This window comes from Colobus angolensis, unplaced genomic scaffold (genome assembly GCF_000951035.1).
Source record: "Colobus angolensis palliatus isolate OR3802 unplaced genomic scaffold, Cang.pa_1.0 Scaffold151, whole genome shotgun sequence".
NCBI classification, from domain to species: Eukaryota; Metazoa; Chordata; class Mammalia; order Primates; family Cercopithecidae; genus Colobus; species Colobus angolensis.
Genome location: NW_012114611.1, coordinates 776,547 through 789,490, shown reverse-complemented (window position 1 = coordinate 789,490; position 12,944 = coordinate 776,547). Strand labels below are relative to the sequence as shown.

General features: G+C 44.7%; 1 protein-coding gene across 1 annotated transcript in view; it reads right to left on the bottom strand.

The window, feature by feature from the left end:
- Positions 1 to 6,400: 6,400 nt before the first annotated feature.
- LIMA1 (LIM domain and actin binding 1) overlaps positions 6,401 to 12,944 on the bottom strand; it is a 104,686-nt gene continuing 98,142 nt past the window's right edge. The window contains exons 9-10 of the mRNA XM_011936287.1: positions 11,159 to 11,292; positions 6,401 to 7,555 (exon numbers count right to left, since the gene is read on the bottom strand). Of these exons, the coding sequence (XP_011791677.1) occupies positions 6,547 to 7,555; positions 11,159 to 11,292 (1,143 nt within the window). The 3' untranslated portion in view covers positions 6,401 to 6,546. The remainder of the gene's footprint in view (positions 7,556 to 11,158; positions 11,293 to 12,944) is intronic.

The window sequence follows — 12,944 nt, the reverse complement described above, 5'->3', positions numbered from 1 at the left end:
GGTCTCGATCTCCTGACCTCGTGATCTGCCCGTCTCAGCCTCCCAAAGTGCTGGGATTACAGGCTTGAGCCACCGCGCCCGGCCTGTTTGCATATTTTTTTGTGTGAAGGAGTCAGTATCACACCCAGGCTGGAGTTCAGTGGTGCCATTTCTGCTCACTGCAACCTCTGCCTCTGGGTTCAAGAGATCCTCCCTTCTCAGCCTCCCGAGTAGCTGGGACTACAGACACGTGCCACCATACCCGACTAATTTGTGCATTTTTTGATAGAGCCTGGGGTTTCACCATGTTGGCCAGGCTCGTCTCGAACTCCTGACCTCAAGTGATCCGCCTGTCTCAGCATCCCTGTTGGGATGAAGTTTTTGGTGTCGCAAAAAAAAACCCCCAAACAAACAAACAAACAAACAAAAACGCAGGAACAAATGACCTTTCAGCAAGGCAAGCTTTACTTTCTGCAGAAAGGGTGCTACTCAAAAGCTGTCCAGCCACGAGAACACACAAAACAAAGGAGACAGAGTTATTTATAATCTGACGCATCTACCCTACTGCTGTGTCCATTTTCCATTGGCTGAATAGGACCTCACATTTTACACTTTACCTGATTGGCTATTAGTTTATAACTTTTTTAATTGGGTAAGGGGAACAGAACAAAGAAAGAAAAGGAAGTTGCCCAGGGATCTTTAAGGAAGCATCTCCAAATAAGGAATGGCATGCACTATAGGCTGGGGCTTGTCTAGTTCTGTCCAGGCATGCCGGAGCAAGCTAGGACAGCTGATTTGGAAAACACACACACACACACACACACACACACACACACACAGTGGGTAGCAATCTTATAGTAAGAAATTGTGACTTTTTATAATCTTCAAAGAAGAACTTTCCCATTTCTCACACTCGCAAAGTGCTGGGACTACAGGCGTGAGCCACTCCGCCCAGCCTAAAGTTTGTTTTTTTTTTGAAACGGAGTCTCGGTCTGTAGCCCAGATTGGAGTGCAGTGGCGGGATCTCGACTCACCGCAGCCTCAGTCTCCTGGGTTCAAGCGATTCTCTCCCCTCAGCCTCCTGAGTAGCTAGGATTACAGGCAGGCGCCACCACGCCTGGCTAATTTTTGTATTTTTAGTAGAGATGGTGTTTCGCCATGTTGGCCATGGAACCCCTGATCTCAAGTGATCCACCCGCCTAGGCGTCCCAAAGGGCTAAAATTACAGGCTTGAGCCAAAGCACCCGGCTGAAATTTTTCTTTTCTTTTTTTTTTTTTTGAGACGGAGTCTCACTCTGTTGCCCAGGCTGGAGAGCAGTGGTGCGATCGCAGCTCACTGTAAGCTCCGCCTCCCGGGTTCACGCCATTCTCCTGCCTCAGCCTCCCGAGTAGCTGGGACTACAGGCGCCCGCCACCACGGCCGGCTAATTTTTTGTATTTTTAGTAGAGACGGGGTTTCACCCTGTTAGCCAGGATGGTCTCGATCTCCTGACCTCATAATCCGCCCGCCTCAGCCTCCCAAAGTGCTGGGTTTACAGGTGTGAGCCACTGGGCCTGGCCTAATTTTTGTATTTTTATTAGAGACGAGGTTCCACCATGTTGGCCAGGCTGGTCTTAAACTCCTGACCTCAGGTGATCCACCTGCCTGGGCCTCCCAAAGTGCTGGGATTACAGGTGTGAGCCACCGAGCTCGGCTGGTTTGCTTCATTTTAGTTCAGTGCCTCTGAAATTTTAGCATCAGCTCAGATATTAGTCACGTCGCACAAGGAGAGTTTCTTTAAGTTCCTGGACCCCATCCAGAGAGATTCTGCTTTCAGGAGTTTGGGGGTAGGATCTATGAATTTGCATTTCCCATTTCTAACAAACTCGTAGGTGATGCCACTGCTGCTGTTCTGTGAACCACTGCCTGAAGCCACTTGCATCCAAACCCAGCAATAGCTTCATGGTAACTACACTATATTAAGATACAGTTTTAAAGGGCTGGGCACCGTGGCTCATGCCTGTAATCCCAGCATTTTGGGAGACTGAGGCAGGCAGATCACCTGAGGTCAGGAGTTCAAGACCAGCCTGGCCAATATGGCAAAAACCCACCTGTACAAAAATACAAAAATTAGCTGGGTGTGGTGGCAGGTGCCTGTAGTCTCAGCTACTCGGGAGGCTAAGGCAGGAAAATCACCTGAACCCAGGAGACGGAGGTTGCAGTGACCCGAGATTGTGCCACTGCTCTCCAGCCTGGGCAACAAATGGAGACTCCATCTCAAAAAAAAAAAAAAAAAAAAAGATATATTGTAAAAGGAAGTAATAAAATAAACCCAGCCCCATGGAATTTTCAATCAGCATCTCAAGGAATAGAGGACATACTAACTTAGCATGCAGGAACCACCTGTACACAATGATCTTGGTCTGACACCCTATTCATGATTCTTTTTTTTTTTTTTTGAGCTGGAGTCTTGCTCTGTCACCCAGGCTGGAGTGCAGTGGCGCAATCTCAGCTCACTGCAACCTCCGCCTCCTGGGTTCAAGCAATTCTCCTGCCTCAACCTCCCAAGTAGCTGGGATTACAGGTGCACTCCACTACATCCAGCTAATTTTGTATTTTTAGTAGAGATGGGGTTTCGCCATGTTGGCCAGGCTGGTCTCCAACTCCTGACCTCAGGTGATCCGCCCACCTCGGCCTTGCAAAGTGCTGGGATTACAGGCATGAGCCATTGTGCCTGGCCCCTATTCATGATTCTATCCCCAGAAAAATGAGCATGTACCAATTCCCAGTTTCTTGGCTGTTGGGAAACATTGCTAATGATATGTTTAATGCAAAGCAAATTTGCTTTCACCTTGGCCAAGAGTGATCCAGCAAGTCACTGGAACCAAGCTGGCCTTGTAGCAGTCATGAGCAGAGCCTCCTTAACCATCTCAAGTCCCAAGCTAGCCCCTTCTTCTGCCTTACCAACAGAAAAGCTCTCATCACCCTATAGTCACCAGTGATATACCAGGTCCAAACAAGGTAGCCTTCATTTAGAGAGCTAAAAGAACAAATGATTAATGCTTTTTCTGTTTGGCTGCTTTTGTTTTCTAAGAATGTTTGGTGTTATCTGGTCATTCTTTTGACTAAGACATCCTTTCTTTATATTGACTCTGGAGCTATTCCTTGTTCCTACTCTGTGTACTCATGATATGTCTATATCTTAGCCCTTGAAAGGCATAGAAAAGTTTTTTATAGATGGAGTCTCACTCTGTTGTCCAGGCTGGAATACAGTGGTGCAATATCGGCTCATTGCAGCCTCCATGTCCTGGGTTCAAGCGACTCTCCTGCCTTAGCCTCCTGAGTACCTGGGACCACAGGCACGTACCATCATGCCCAGCTAATTTTTGTATTTTTAGTAGAGATGGGATTTCACCATGCTGGCCAGGCTGGTCTTGAACTCCTGACCTTGTGATCCACCTACCTTGGCCTCCCAAAGTGCTGAGAGCCACCACACCCGGCCAAAAATAGTTCTTCTGAGGGTAATCTCAGTCCCCAAGTGGTGGCACACTCAACTGATATCCACAGGTACTTAGACTTTTTTGTATAAAGTCAGTGCATAATGTGAGTACTATGTGGATGGATTAGAGTAAAATGCAAGTCACAGAAGTTCAAGCCAGGATTGGATATTTTATATCAGTAGGAGCTTTTGGATTAATTGTTCAATGATCATGGATTTTTTTTTTTTTTGAGATGGAATTTCGCTCTTGTTGCCCAGGCTGGAGTGCAATGCTGTGATCTTGGCTCACCGCAACCTCCTGCTCCCAGGTTCAAGCGATTCTCCTGCCTCAGCCTCCAGAGTAGCTTGGATTACAGGCATGTGCCACCACGCCTGGCTAATTTTGCATTTTTAGTAGAGATGGGTTTTCTCCATGTTGGCCAGGCTGGTCTCCAACTCCTGACCTCAGATGATCCGCCCGCCTCGGCCTCGCAAAGTGCTGGGATTACAGGCATGAGCCACTGCGCCTGGTCTGAACATGGATCTTTAAATGACTTGGTGGGGGCAAGAGCAGAAAGCAGTATCCTACCAACCACTCAGAAAACCAGGCAAGACTCTAGAAGACACAGGGATCCTGGAAAATGTAACAAATGACTCAAAAAGCATGCCTTACTCTCCAAGGAAATCCACGTTTCAACACTACCAATTAAAAAAAAAAAAAGCCTTAACAATTGGGGCAGTTGCCTCTACAGGCAAGGATATCAATCAGTCAAAAATGCATCTGCCCACTTGGTGTGAACATCGATTTTAAACAAAGGCGGGGGGGGGGGAAGCACCAGACACAATGGCTTACTCCTGTAATCCCAGCACTTTGGAAAGCAGAGGTGGGTGGTTCACAAGGTCAGGAATTTGAGACCAGTCTGGCCAACATGGTGAAACCCCGAGTCTACTGAAAATACAAGCATTAGCCAGGCGTGGTGGCAGGTGTCTGTAATCCCAGCTACTTGGGAGGTCTGAGGCAGGAGAATCACTTGAACTGGGGAGGTGGAGGTTGCAGTGAGCCAAGATCACGCCACGCCACTGCACTCCAGCCTGGGCGACAGAGCAAGACTATGTCTCAAAAAAAAAAAAAAAGCATCTGCCTAAAGTAAAAAACAAGTCCATTTTCAGTTTTCAGCAGAGACATTTGGAAATCCATTCAGCATGCTAGGCATAATTGTAAGGTGAATTATTCAATGTTGAATGCTATAAACAATAAAAACCACCACTGGATTTCAAATTGGTAAAATAGCTCATTTTGAATCCACACATTAATTCTCTTGCCAAGTTGCCTGCAATTTTCCAGAAAAATTTGTCTTCCTTTAGGGAGGACTGAAATCCAAAATCAGCCCAACACTACCATCTAGTGGTGAGATGTATTGATGACGCTTCTCTTCAACTAAAAAAAGTAGTACCATTTTTTTCTTCCCAAACTGAGATCCTGAGAGACAGTAATAATGTAAAAAAAAATGGAAGAGAAACATTGAAAAGTTCAAATTTTCATTAAAATCTTTATTGAATAAAAATGTTTCAGACTAAGCATGACTAAGAAAGCACAATGTTTTACATCTCTAAAAAATATTAAAGCTAAATCTCTAATAAATGCAGTACAAAGAAAAGCCTACAGCTTAAAACACCTCTCCCTCCCATCCATACATTTGGAATATCAATTGTGTACAACAAATGTACTCAAGTTTATAATGTCCCCAAACCTTAAGATAGGAAATCATCCCAAGAAAAAGGCCTATAGTTGGTTTAATTTCACCCTGGGAATACTGTCTGTGATAAAAATCAATATATTTCAGAGCTAATAAGTATTTAAAAATTAGTATGTCAAAAAGAGGACATCATGGCTGGGCGCGGTGGCTCAAGCCTGTAATCCCAGCACTTTGGGAGGCCGAGACGGGCGGATCACGAGGTCAGGAGATCGAGACCATCCTGGCTAATATGGTGAAACCCCGTCTCTACTAAAAAATACAAAAAAAAACTAGCCGGGCGAGGTGGCGGGCGCCTGTAGTCCCAGCTACTTGGGAGGCTGAGGCAGGAGAATGGCGTAAACCCGGGAGGCGGAGGTTGCAGTGAGCTGAGATCCGGCCACTGCACTCCAGCCTGGGTGACAGAGCAAGACTCCGTCTCAAAAAAAAAAAAAAAAAAAGGGAAATACAGGGCTTAGAGGTCTGAGCTCAAATGGTGTAAGGCAGTTCTTTCTTATTCCTCCTTTAAACTCTTCACTTTGCTCTAACATGGAACATGGGGGACAGTGATCCCAAAGGTATTACTAAAATATTGCAGCTTTCAGTAAATTATGAGAAGCACAGATACAATCAGAAAAGAAAGCAATCATTTGGAGTAAATTCATTGGCAGATACAAAAGCTTATTTGGGAGATAGATCTCTCCAAGCACCAAAGAATGTAGGTTGGTTTTTCAATTGCCTCAAAAAGTGCTCGGTTGTATTATACCTCACGACGTGGAGTTCAGGATATAGTTTAGAGAGTAGGACATGAAGTAGTAAATTTCTTATATATATCACAGCAAGAAAATTAATCTAAAAAAATTTAAAGACTAAATAAACTCTTAACAGGTAAATCCTAAAAAATTAAATTGGTATTCATTTAAAAATATACAAACTGTGCCCTTTATACTAAAGTGCATTCAGTTGTAATGTTTAGGCCCCTAAATTCCTTCTGTATATTCTCTAATTCCAAAATAGTGTGTAACAATATACTACTGATCATCTATGTACTTTAATATTGCCTTTTGGGAATATAGTAGAATCTGGGCTATTATGCGGTGGAATATTTCCCCAGTTCTAAGCCTTACAGCACTTATGCATATCATCACTGCTAAAATGAAGAATTTAAGTAAAGTTATCTCTAGCATTTAGAATGTGTGTTTTTTTGTTTGTTTGTTTGTTTTTTTTTGGTTTTGAGAAGGAATTCTTTTCCAAAGTTACTTCCAAGTAAATTACATTTCATGCTGGGATACCTGCTTATGTGCATCACACTTTGACAAAGGGCAGTGGCTCGCTAACACTAACGTGAATTTAAGGCCCAGCATCATTGCAATTTGTCACTCTTCATCCTCATCCTCATCATAATACCGATTTCTCTTTATCTGTTCCTCCACAGAGAGCTCTTTGACCACTTCTCCCTCCCAGAGTTCCACATCCTGGGATTTCTGACTCTGAGTAGTGAATTCTTCAGCAAAGGTGTCGTCTACAAAACTGGACCAATTTGGAGACTTGGGTTCTTGTGGAGATTGTTGTTTGAGGAAGCTGTTATCATCTTCATCAAAGTTTGCACCATTTTCTACAAGATTCTCATTCTCCAACTCCAGACTATGACCTTCCTTACTTCTCTTCCCTGTCTCTCCTCCTTTAGATTCCTTGTTTTGCCAGGTTGTTTTTCCCACACTCCCATTCTTCTTAGAAGCCTTGGCATTTTCCACTTGTTTCTTTTCTGCAACTATTCCACCCACAAACTCTTCACTCTGCTCTGACATGCTCCAGCCTTTCCTGATAGGTGGGGACAAAGTTTTTGGGCTCTTGACAGAGGTGCTTTGAAATGAAGCTGCTACAGTGAATGGGCGGCTTCTTTCCTTCAGTGAAGAAGATCGTCTTAGCTTCTTCAGATCCAGATCGACATCCTCAGGAACTTCGGGCTTGCTGATTTCATCTTCAGGAGGCCATTTGGGCTTTGACACTTTGATCCCTTCCTCCAAGGCACTTCCTGAACTTCCAAGTTCAGTGGGGGGTGGCCAGGCGATCCTCAGCTTCTTGGTTTCAGCTGGCTTGTCTTCCTTCTCCTGCTGAGAGGCCGCCTTGGCTTCCATACTTGCAGCGAGGACACCCACCTTAGCAATAGGGGCATCTTCTACCCCTGGGCTGTGAGAGGTCTCCCTTGCATTTGCAAGCTGGGCTGGTCTCTCCAAAATCTCTTCGTTTTCATTTTTGCTTGCCCATAGATCCTTGTGTGGTCTGTGCCCAAAGCCTTCATCATAGTTGCCCTTAGATTTAAAGAGTTGATTGAAGTGAGGCTTACAATAGATTCTTCCGTGTAAAGATGCATATGTTCCTAGACTGTCATTAAAAGAAAAAGAGCATAAAGTTAGCAAATCTTCATACTCTCACTTATACCAGGAGGCTAAAATCTGGCAATTCCAGTATTTTCAGAAGATGCTAAGTAAGAAAAAGATCTTTAAAAGCACTTCAGTGACCAGGAATTCCTTACCCCATTTTAGCACATTTGTTTTCTTATCATAATACAAAGCATGGAATGGGCGCGGTGTCTCATGCCTGTAATCCCAGCACTTTGACAGGCCAGGGTGAGAGGATCGCTTGAACCCAGGAGTTTGAGACCAGCCTGGCCAACATAGTGAGAACTCATCTCTACAAAAAAATTAAAAAATAAGCTGGGTGTGGTGGCATGTGCCTGTAGTCCCAGCTACTTGGGAAGCTGAAGTGGGAGAATCACTTGAACCCGGGAGGCAGAGGTTGCAGTGAGCTGAGACTGTACCACTGTGACAGAGTGAGACTGTGTTAAAAAAACAAAAAAGAAGAAGAAAAAGAAACAACAATAATAGAAACTTTAATTCTGAGCCTTGAGAGGAATGTGGCTATGCAAGCTGGGTCACACAGCATGTAGCTGCGACTCTGTCTTTTCACTATAAATAATGAAGACCAAAGGGCACCAGAGATAAGACCCCCTCCGATCACTATCCCTCCTTTACAGAGTGATAATCTTCCTTAGAATGTAGCACTCTGTAACCAATCAAATCACTGTGGTATATGCACTGGTCTTATATGAAAAATGTCACAATCTTTGCTAAAATTTCTACGTAAGTGAAACTTCAACTTTCTCCACTTTGGAATGCTGACCCCATTCATTTGGAGTCAGTGTTTCTGGGTAGCCATCATCAAGCTTTTGTGTTTGAATTAACTCTATTCTTAATGGTGTATATACATATAAGTTTATCTTTTTTTTTTTTTTTTTGAGAGAATCTTGATTTGTCGCCCAGGCTGGAGCGCAGTGTCACAATCTCGGCTCACTGTAACCTCTGCTTCCCAAGTTTAAGCAATTCTCCTGCCTCAGCCTCCCAAGTAGCTGGGATGACAGGAGTGTGCCACCACGCCTGGCTAATTTTTGTATTGTTTTGTTTTGTTTTGTTTGAGTCTCGCTCCATCGCCAGGCTGGAGTGCAGTGGCATGATCTCAGCTCACTGAAACCTCCGCCTCCTGGGTTCAAGCGATTCTCCTGCCTCAGCCTCCCGAGTAGCTGGGACTACAGGCATGGGCCACCATGCACAGCTAATTTTTGTATTTTTAGTAGAGACAGGGTTTCACCATGTTGGCCAGGATGGTCTTGATCTCTTGACCCTTGATCTGCCCTCCTTGGCCTCCCAAAGTGCTGGGATTACAGGCATGAGCCACCAGGCCTGGTCATTTTTGTATTTTTTAATGGAGATGGGGTTTCACCATGTTGGCCAGGCTGGTCTTGAACTCCTGGGCTCAAGTGATCTTCTGGCCTTGACCTCCAAGCGTGCTGGGATTACAGGCGTGAACCACTGCACCCAGCCTTTTTTTTTTTTTTGAGTTGAGGTCTTGCTCTGTCACCCAGGCTGGAGTGTAATGGTATGATCCTAGCTCACTGCAGCCTTGACCTCCAGGGCTGAAGTGATCCTCCAGCCTCAGTCTCAGCCTCCCGAAATTTTTCATAGAGATGGGGTCTCCGGCCAGGTGCGGTCCCAGCACTTTGGGAGGCTGAGGTGGGTGGGTCACTGGAGATCAGCAGTTCGAGACCAGCCTGACCAACATGGTGGTCTCTACTAAGAAATACAAAAATTGGCCAGGCACGGTGGCTCACGCCTGTAATCTCAGCACTTTGGGAGGCTGAGGAGGGTGGATTACCTGAGGTCAGGAGTTCAAGACCAGCGTGGCTAACATGGTGAAACCTCATCTCTATGAAAAGTACAAAAATTAGCCAGGCGAGGTGGCGCACGCCTGTAGTCCCAACCACTCAGGAGGCTGAGGCAGGAGAATCACTTTAACCTGGGAGGTGGAGGTTGCAGTGAGCCGAGACCACGCCACTGCACTCCAGCCTGGGCGACAGAGCAAGACTCCATCTCTGGGAAAAAAAAAAATTAGCTGGGTGTGGTGGTGTATGCCTGTAATCCCAGATACTCAGGAGACTGAGGCATGATAATCACCTGAACCTGGGAGACAGAGGTTGCAGTGAGCCAGGATCACGCCACTGCACTCCAGCCTGGGCAACAGAGTGAGACTCTATCTCAAAAAGAAAAACCAGATGGGGTCTCTCTATGTTACCCAGGCTAGTCCTGAACTCCTGGCCTTAAGTGATTCTTCTACCTGGGCACTCCCAAAGTGCTAGGATTACAGGTGTGAGCCACCACATCTAAGCTGTGATTAATAGAAGAACAGTGAGGAGTTGACAGGAGGTAGTTTTTCCCTAATGTCAGCCCTAGACAAGCCTTTAGGAGATTTGGTGTCTCTTGCAGGATAATAAATTTTATCCTTTTAAAGTTTTTTCCCTTAAATTAAGAACCGTTCTGAAGAGTGACAAATTTTAAAGGGGGTATAAAATGGCAGCATTTCCACAAAAGAAATAAAGTGCTTTAGGCCAGGTGCAGTGGCTCACACCTATAATCCCAGCACTTTGGGAGGCCGAGGTGGGTGGATCTGCAGGTCAGGGGATTGAGACCGTCCTGGCTAACATGGTGAAACCTCATCTCTACTAAAAATACAAAAAATTAGCTGGGCATGGTGGCACGTGCCTGTAGGCCCATACTCGGGAGACTGAGGCAGGAGAATCGCTTGAACCCAGGAGGCGGAGATTGCAGTGAGCTGAGATGGCTCCACGGCACTCCAGCCTGGGCAACAGGGCGAGACTCCATCTTAACAACAACAAAAAAAGGTGCTTTGGAGAAAAAATTAAGAGTGAGCAGAAAAAGAACTAATGAGTGGAAGTTACTGAGGTACACTTTGGCTCCATGTTTGGAGAAGCTGTCTAGCTAGAGCTATCTAATAGCTAGAAATGTCACACAGATGCCAAAACATCTTTCAAGAGCATTTTAGGAGGGATTGCTTGGGAAGGAAAGCTGGAAAAAGTGACATCTTGGTTACTTCCTTCTGTAAGACTCTGATTAAAATGAGTTAATTTGGAATGTTTCCCCAATTTGTCACATTTATATTTGCACTTTGAGTTACTTGGAAGAAATGATATGTAGTAACTATTTTCTCAGAAATAAAGTGAGGCAACATAGACAAAAAGACATGCTCTCCAGGGGCCATTATTATCATTTATACGGTGGTTAAGACAAGTAAGGGCTTAAGCAAGTAACCTCTTGAGATTTCTTAACTTTGTGATTCTATGATACCAAGGGAAAACATTCTATTAAATTAGGTCACTGGGGGTTTTACCTGCAACTCATATTATTTAAGCTTCGGTTCTAACATGTAAATTAACGTATCAATATACCAAGAAGTTCCAAATACCATCATTATTTGGTATGAAAGACTTGTCACTAAATGATGCTTTTTACTTTATTCAAGAGCCTTCAACAGAACATCATTAGCACAGTAGCTTTTAGCACCAGTGCTCTAAAAGCCAAAGACTCCCTCAAGAGTTCCAGTTATAGAGAAACAACTTGTTTTGGGCTGGCTTACCTGAGTTTGTTGTTGCAATAGGAGCAACGGAAGCAGCTGATGTGAAACACCTGCTGGTTGGCCAAGAGACGCTCCATTGGATAGACTGTCTTCTGACATTCCACGCAGGTCTCTCTTGCAGGTGCCTGAAACTTCTAGGAAAAGGAAAAAGACAACTTTAGCATGGGCAGCGACGAGTTAGCACTATCTTGAGATGGGCCCTAGAATTTACTTTGTCTAAGGGCTCTCTTAGCTGGTCAGTCAATTCTTATGGAGCACTAAACCTGCTACCATTCTATCAGCTGATTCTTTAAAGCCAAGAGACTCTCTTGATATTCCCTTCCCAAACTGTCTGGCTGCTCTAAATGCAGCAGCCACCAAGGATAGGTGGAGCTAGGTCTGGATTGCAAAGAAAGGCTTAGACAAGTCATGACCCACATAAAAAATGTTAGGAGCAGGGGATTGGGGAAGGGATGGGGGAGGGGCAGGGATTAGGAGAAAATGTTATCACACACAGAAGAAAGAAGTTTGATTCAAGTGCCAAGTAAACACAAGACAGATTCTAAAGGGGACACATTTCAAGGAGAGGAAGAACATTTGACTTTGGGAATAAGGAAAGACATTTCAGTAAAGTCCTTTTTATTCTCCTCTGCTTATAATCTTGATTTGTTCAATCAACTAGACATAATATTTTTAAACAAGTCAAAACTGACACACAAGTGGAACAATTTATAAGAGACACAAACTATTTTATTAGGACACCAGAAGGAAGCATAGCCCATTAAAGCTATAGGTTTTATAATACTTCTAAAAACCAATGGAGAGAAAAATGGAAGCAATGGGAAATGCACTGGTTAATGTATTAATGACAGGGAGTTCATGGACTGTTTGTAAAGTTGGAACAAACATAGGCACAGTGATTCTACCTGACAAACTCAGTCCTAAAGAATATAAAACAGTTGGTATTCTAGCACTGGTAAAAGCCAGAACTCCAAAAATATTATAAGCTTTTACACGATAAGAAATACTTACATTGGCCGGGCGCAGTGGCTCACGCCTGTAATCCCAGCACTTTAGGAAGCCGAGGCGGGCAGATCACAAGGTCAGGAGTTCCAGACCAGCCTGGCCAACATGGTGAAACCCCGTCTCCAGTAAAAATACAAAAATTAGCCAGGCATGGTGGTGCACTCCTGTAATCCCAGCTACTCGGGAGGCTGAGGCAAGAGAATGGCATGAACCCGGGAGGTGGAGCTTGCAGAGAGCCCAGATTGCACCACTGCACTCCAGCTTGGGTGACAGAGCGAGACTCTCTCTCAAAAAAAAAAGGAATAGTTACATGGCTACTAAGGGGTGGGGAGGAGGTGGGAATACAAAGTCCCTAGGTGTATGGGAGTTAACCCTTGACTTGTCCAATACAAACACCTCAACCAGTAGATGCAGGAGGCAGCTTAGGTGGCCAGGAAGCTTTGATAGGCAATTAGGAGGTGCTTTTGCTGCCACGATCAGCCTGGATTCACCAGAAAACACATGATGGTAAGTAATGCAAATTAATCCCAAGGCCCAGGACCTGGATAGTAAAGCCTAAAATGAACCAGGTTATGGGCAAGATAGAATTTTGAGTAAAAAAAAAACCAAAACAGGCTGGGTGCAGTGTCTCACACCCATAATCCCACACTTTGGGAGGCTGAGGTGGGCAGATCACGAGGTCAGGATTTCAAGACCAGCCTGGCCAACATAGTGAAACCCCGTCTCTACTAAAAATACAAAAATTAGCTGGGCATGGTGGCGTGTGCCTGTAGTCCCAGCT